Source organism: Gorilla gorilla, chromosome 7 (genome assembly GCF_029281585.2).
Source record: "Gorilla gorilla gorilla isolate KB3781 chromosome 7, NHGRI_mGorGor1-v2.1_pri, whole genome shotgun sequence".
Taxonomy (NCBI): domain Eukaryota; kingdom Metazoa; phylum Chordata; class Mammalia; order Primates; family Hominidae; genus Gorilla; species Gorilla gorilla.
Genome location: NC_073231.2, coordinates 30261514 through 30267513, shown reverse-complemented (window position 1 = coordinate 30267513; position 6000 = coordinate 30261514). Strand labels below are relative to the sequence as shown.

Here is a 6000-nt window from a genome sequence, read left to right as displayed (position 1 = left end):
AACCCCGGGAACGAACGTGCCTCCCGGCAGGCTACAAAAACCTACATCTAGAGGCAGGATCCAGGGAGGCTTCCCGCAGCCAGGCCGAACCCCTGCGTCCCCAGCCCTTAGAGACCCGCTACCCTAAGTCAGTGCAGGGTGTGGGGGCCCCCCAATCCTGCGCACGCACACGGGGTTCGTGCTAGGACTCGACGCCCGCAGCTTTCTGTCCCCTTTCACCTCCCGGAGTCCCGGCAACGCAGAGCGTGGCGCGCGCCGCCGGAGGACGTCGGCCCGGCTTGCCAGGCGCCGGCCAATCCCGCGCGTCCATGCAAATGAGGCTCCTTATCGGGCCGCAGCTCCGCCTCCCGCAGCCAGGGCCGTAGTAACCCATTCATGGGGCCCGCGCGCGGCTGCAGCCGGGCTCCGTGGCGCTCGCAGCCACCGCCTCCTCTCGGCTCCAGGTCTTCCCCTTCTTTTTACAACTGATCCTGTTGGGGATTTTTTTTTTTTCTAAATTGGAACGGTGGGGAGGAGCAGGGAGGGGGGACCTGGAGGAAGGGGAGAGATTAGGCAGCCATCAATTTCCTCCAGTTTCTCCCAGAACAGGTGATGCTTCTAAATTGTGATCACTTTCAGGAGGCAGCACTGCAGCTGGAAGGATGCGAGCGACCTAGGGTGGAGTGGCTGAGGCGGCAGATCTGAACTTGCGGAGGATAAGAACCCAAACTTTGACTACATCCGTCCGCACCTCGCCAGTGAAGCAAAGGACGGGTTATCTTTTTTTTTTTTTCTAAGACTCAAACTTGGGCACTTGATCCCTTTTCTTGGATTGCTTTGGAGGAGACGATTTGCTGGCAACGTTGGGAACAGTCAGGACTGTGTTGTAACTCTTACTTTTAAAGCGACAGTAGAGGATCAGACTTTTTAAATGTTTGGAATTCAAGATACTTTAGGAAGAGGACCAGCTCTGAAAGAGAAATCGCTGGGCGCCGAGATGGATTCGGTCAGGTCCTGGGTCCGGAATGTCGGAGTGGTGGACGCTAATGTCGCCGCGCAGAGGTAACGACACGGCCGCGCAATTATTATGCTGTCTCTCGCTCTTACGGTCTGTCTCTCCGTGTGCACCCCCCCGCGCTCCCCGTGCCTTTCTCTCTCCCTGTCCCCCCATCTGTCGCCCAGGCCCTGCGCGCTGGGGCTCGCCCTCGGGCAAGCAGATCGCTGCAGTCAGACGAACGCTCACCCGGCAGCCGGCACTCGAGTTTCTGAACTGCCTGGGTCGTAGGCGTTTCTCTCCTTCTCCTTTACCACAGCCCACTCTTTGCAAGGAAAAATAACAAAGTAACCCCCAACATCTCCCAGCTCAGCCCCTAGTCCTGCAAGCCGAGCCGGCCTGGCCCCGAACGGAGCGTGAACACCCGCGCTGGCAGTGGCGGCACGGGAGGAAAGCCGGCTTCCTGGCCACTCTCGGCTTCGCCACGCCGCCTGCGAGCGCCTGCCTCCCGCATCTTGCTGGGCGATTCCTGGAGCCCGGGAGGCCGGCGGCCAGAGGGTGGCGGCGGCGAGGGGAGCGGGAGAAGCCGGAGCGGCTGCCCGGGAAGGCGAGGCGGCCGGGAGCTCTGGGAGGGGGGACAGGCTGGAGGGTCCTGGCTCAAAGATAAAACAGTGAGCCAGACGAACGGAGCTAGGGAGCTGGAGAAAAGAAGAGATTTAAAAGAAGAGAAAATACTGAGTCACAGTAGAAAGAGTTGCGGAAGAAGAAAGAGGCGAGAAAAGGCGACCAGCAGCTAGACTGGCTCAGGGATCGCCAGCCTCTGGTTTTGCGGATCCCTGAAGTTGACTTTGTGTTTAGGCGTCTGCGTGCTGGGATAGTAAATACCATGTCCGCGGTGCCACCCTACGAAGACATTACGGTCCCACTCTCTCATCACCACTACTGAGTTGGGATTTGTGGCCTCCAGGTCCTTGTCTGCGAGAGAGGCAGCCCTTCTACCCCCAAAGAGCCGATGAACTTCTTCCACTACCCTCGCTTCCCCTGCTGCCCTCCTGGCCACCCACATTTAAGTGCCAACATCACACGGAGAAATGATCCCTTTCCCAAACTGGCCAGGTGTCCCGGGTAGAGCGAACCGGCTTCTACCCTTGGAGCGGAGAAAGCAGAAGTTTTATCGCTCCGGGACTTGGGCCGGCGGCGGTTCCCTCCCTCCCGTGGCCCGGGGAGCGCGGATTTCCCTCTGGCAGACCGCACAGCGCGGCGGCCGCGGCTTTCCGCAGCGCTTCGGGACTGGCCCGCCTGCGAGCTAAGGGAAATAAGGCAGCACCGCAGAGCCAACTGTGCCGCGCATTTCCTTAGCCGGGCTCCTTAAAGACGCCTCCCTCGCTTTCCTTCCTTGCCGGGATCAAAAAGTTTGTTGAAGCTGGAAGGAGCAGACTTAGTGGGGGAGATCTTAGCCAAAATGTTACCCCTTTCAAAAGAGTGAATGAAGGTGCTTGCGCACCGGGGTTCAACCTGGGAGACCCCAGCGCCGCAGGGCAGCTCCCGCAATCTGTGCGTTCACCTCAGCCCCAAGTCTTCGGTGAAATGGGATCTGATGGCCAGGTGGGCTGTGACTGCGACCGGTTGGCTGGGAAGCGTGTGCACACACTCAGCACGCTCGAGGGCGCCTTCCGGGTCCCCCAACTTGGGTTTCACAGTCACTGGGTTCGGCTGGCGCCGCCGGAAAACGCAGCATGAGTGGGGATCGCGTTGGCCCCAGGAAAGGAGGTTCTCGCCTTTTAACAGTTTGGCTTTTCCCCACCTAGCACCTCTGGGAGCGAGGGCCCCCTATGTCGGTCATCTCATTTGTGGTGGCCAGCGATCCCCGGGGCTGGTCGCGAGGATTCCGCCCTGTCTCTGTCCCAGGCACAACTTTTCGGAAGAGCGAGGCAAGCAGCCCAAGGACCCAGACCTGAACTCTGTTTTACTCTCCCGCCTGCCCCTTGGGGATCTTACCCACTACCTTTCCCAGTCAGCATTTGGGCGTTGTGAGCAGTGGGTCCAGGACTGATAACTCGAATTAATACTAAATAAAAGGGTCGCTTCTTCCAAAGCAAAGGAGGCACTTATTCCCCTAACCCTGGGCCCCAGCTCTGCATCCTGATACACCCAGCAGTACCACCTGAGGGAGTGGATGGAGACAGCCCCACGGCATAGGACGCGGGCCACCTCCTTAGGGAACCACTCTGGGCCTCTGTCTGCAGCCGGGGTCTTTCGGTTTCGACTAAAGACGGGATGGTGAGTGGCCCAGCGGTGGGATGCCGGACCACTTGGTGGTGTCAGAGACCCCAGGTATCAACCCTGCCACCCAACCCCCGTGGCCACGGTGACTCCTTTAAGGAGTCTTCTCTTCCTTATCCGAATTGGAAAAAAGGCCCGAAGGGTTAAGAACTCTGGACCTGGCAAGTGGACCCCTTACCCCTCTGCAGTGTTGTGGGCGGTTAGTAACATCGCCTTTTTGTCCTTCCCCGTGTCTTGTGTTCCCCCGTTTGTCTCCCTGTGCAGCGGGGTCGCCCTGTCCCGGGCCCACTTTGAGAAGCAGCCTCCTTCCAACTTGAGGAAATCCAACTTCTTTCACTTCGTCCTGGCGCTCTATGACAGGCAGGGCCAGCCGGTGGAGATCGAGCGGACGGCCTTCGTGGACTTTGTGGAGAATGACAAAGTAAGCGGAAAGTACCCCCCAAACCCCGCGGCCTAATAACTCCCTCTTGCGAAGCACTAAAGATTCCATCTGTCACTCTCGCGACACTTTTCCACTCTCATCATCAGGGATGATAAATCGAGGCTACTCACCCCCAGCCTCTAAATCAGTCGATTTCCCGAACCTCCTCCCACCCCCACTCCCTCAACCTGGAGCTGGAGTAGCTCTCCGGGCTCTGCGCACCGAGCCTGGAGGCCTTAGTAGCGCCTGGTTATGGACTGACGGCGGAGCAGACGCCCCTCGGACTAGTTAAAAAGTACACCCAAGGCCGCCGCTCCCCTTCTCTGGGTTAATTTTAATTATTTTGCACCTGCGAGAGCCAGGTGGCCTGAGTCGCGGCACTAAGTGGAAACCGGCAGCCCAGCCTTGGCCTGCCTTCGGGCTGTGTCTTCTCTCCTGTTCTGTTCTCCAAGGCAGAGCCTCCTCCAAACTCAAGCCTGGAATTGGGGGCTGGATTCGGTCTCAAATGAAGGACAGCCCGCCGAAACCCATGTGTGCCAAAGGAAAATCCCTTGCCCTTTCCGGGTCTCCGTGTCCCCAGCTGTACAATGTGAGCTTTAGAGTAGGCACTTCCCAAAGTCCCTCCTGAACCTGGAACTCAGTCCCTGAGCTCGTGGCCCTGCGTGCGCAGTCCTCGCGGGATAGGCCCGAATGCTGCCTTTCCAAATGACAAGTCCCTTCACTTTTCTGCCAAGGGAAGCCTTGGGGCTTCCTAAGGACAGACAGAGCCCGATGCGTTGGGTGGTGCCTGTTTAAAGGCAGCTTTGGCAAGTGGTCCGGTTGTCGGAAGCTCAAGGGTCACACTTCTGAGGACATTTTTAAGGGAGACAGAGGGCTGGAAAGGGTCAAGTGGCTACGAGTCTTGGCAAGTTTCCGGGGGCGGCCAAGGACAGGCAGATGCTCATGCCCTTTGACTTAGGGCTGAACAGGGGGTTGCTCAAAGCTGCCTTTTGATGGAGAGAAGGGATGTGAGGTGGGGATTCACTGTCTCCTCTTTCCCTCATTTTGGGGGGCTGGAAGGCAAGGGAATGGAACGCTGCCTGTCTTTTCAGGAACAAGGCAACGAGAAGACCAACAACGGCACTCACTACAAGTTACAGCTCCTCTACAGCAACGGTGAGCTCTTCTACAGCAACGGTGAGCCGGCGCCTAGCAGCCGGCTTCCGGGCCGCACGCGCTGACCTTGCCATGATCACTCTCAGGGATCGCATGGAGCCCAGGGCGGCGGGAGGCTTGCCTGGGACAGGGGATTGGGAGGTCACCGTCTCCAGGGCGGCTCAGCATGGAGAGGCTGCTTGGGCCTCAGACCCATGGCAGAGAAGGGTTTGGGGTGCCCGGAAGGGGCTCTACGGCCCTTGACTCGTGCCCCTCCGGTCCCCGCAGGTGTCCGCACGGAACAGGACCTCTATGTCAGGCTCATCGACTCGGTCACCAAGCAGGTGAGCCGGAGGCCACTTGGCTTCTCTTCGCCTGTCTCTGACCCCGACCCCCAAACCCCCCAGTTTGTTTCTGACCTGCCCCTCCTCCACGATTTCCTGGGTCAGACTCCACAGCCCCCTCCACGTCCCCCTCCCAGCACCTTGTCTACTAGGGAAGTTTTTTTTTTTTCTTCCCTGTCTCACCAAGTGACCTGTTTTGTCTGGCTCAGGGAAACCCTGGTGGCAGTAAGAGGCGAACAAAAAGGATGGAGAGGAAACAATTATTGGGAGATTCAGTTCCCCCAAACATTCCATTTTGCTAAGAATGATGTTCTCACTGGGGCAAACTTCTCTATGATTTCAGTCGAGTCCAAACTCGGCAACCGCGCAGAATGTGCTGCGGGCGGGAATTCCTAATGCAGTGGCAGGTAGTGAGAGGGAAAGCGATGTTGTGCTTGTTCTGAAGTCCCTTCTTTCCTTGCCCCCCACCCCTCTCCACATCTTCCTTTCCTGCCACTACCTCCTTCACAGCCCATCGCTTACGAGGGACAGAATAAGAATCCGGAAATGTGCCGAGTTCTCCTGACGCACGAAGTGATGTGTAGGTAAGAGCCGCCTTTTCCCAGGCCTTCCTGGAGAGCCCGCAGGTGCTCCAGCCCGGCCTTGGTGCGCCGCGTTCCCGGGACTAACTTTCAGGAGTGAGCGCTCGCAGCTGGGAGGCCTCGCGGGCAGACGGGCGCAGAGTGTAGATCCACGGAAACCCTTTCATGCAAGTGTCTTAAAGCATAACCGTTGGGACTCAGAACGACTCGGGATTCCACCTCTCTGATGTCGCAGGAGTTTCCTCCGGCTACGTGGAAAGTCTC

General features: G+C 58.4%; 1 protein-coding gene across 1 annotated transcript in view; it reads left to right on the top strand.

Annotated features, from left to right (window-relative positions):
* Nucleotides 1–355: 355 nt before the first annotated feature.
* Nucleotides 356–6000, top strand: part of EBF2 (EBF transcription factor 2) — a 204677-nt gene continuing 199032 nt past the window's right edge. Inside the window, exons 1-5 of the mRNA XM_004046802.5 lie at nt 356–1041; nt 3521–3677; nt 4769–4832; nt 5100–5155; nt 5666–5739. Of these exons, the coding sequence (XP_004046850.1) occupies nt 911–1041; nt 3521–3677; nt 4769–4832; nt 5100–5155; nt 5666–5739 (482 nt within the window). The 5' untranslated portion in view covers nt 356–910. The remainder of the gene's footprint in view (nt 1042–3520; nt 3678–4768; nt 4833–5099; nt 5156–5665; nt 5740–6000) is intronic.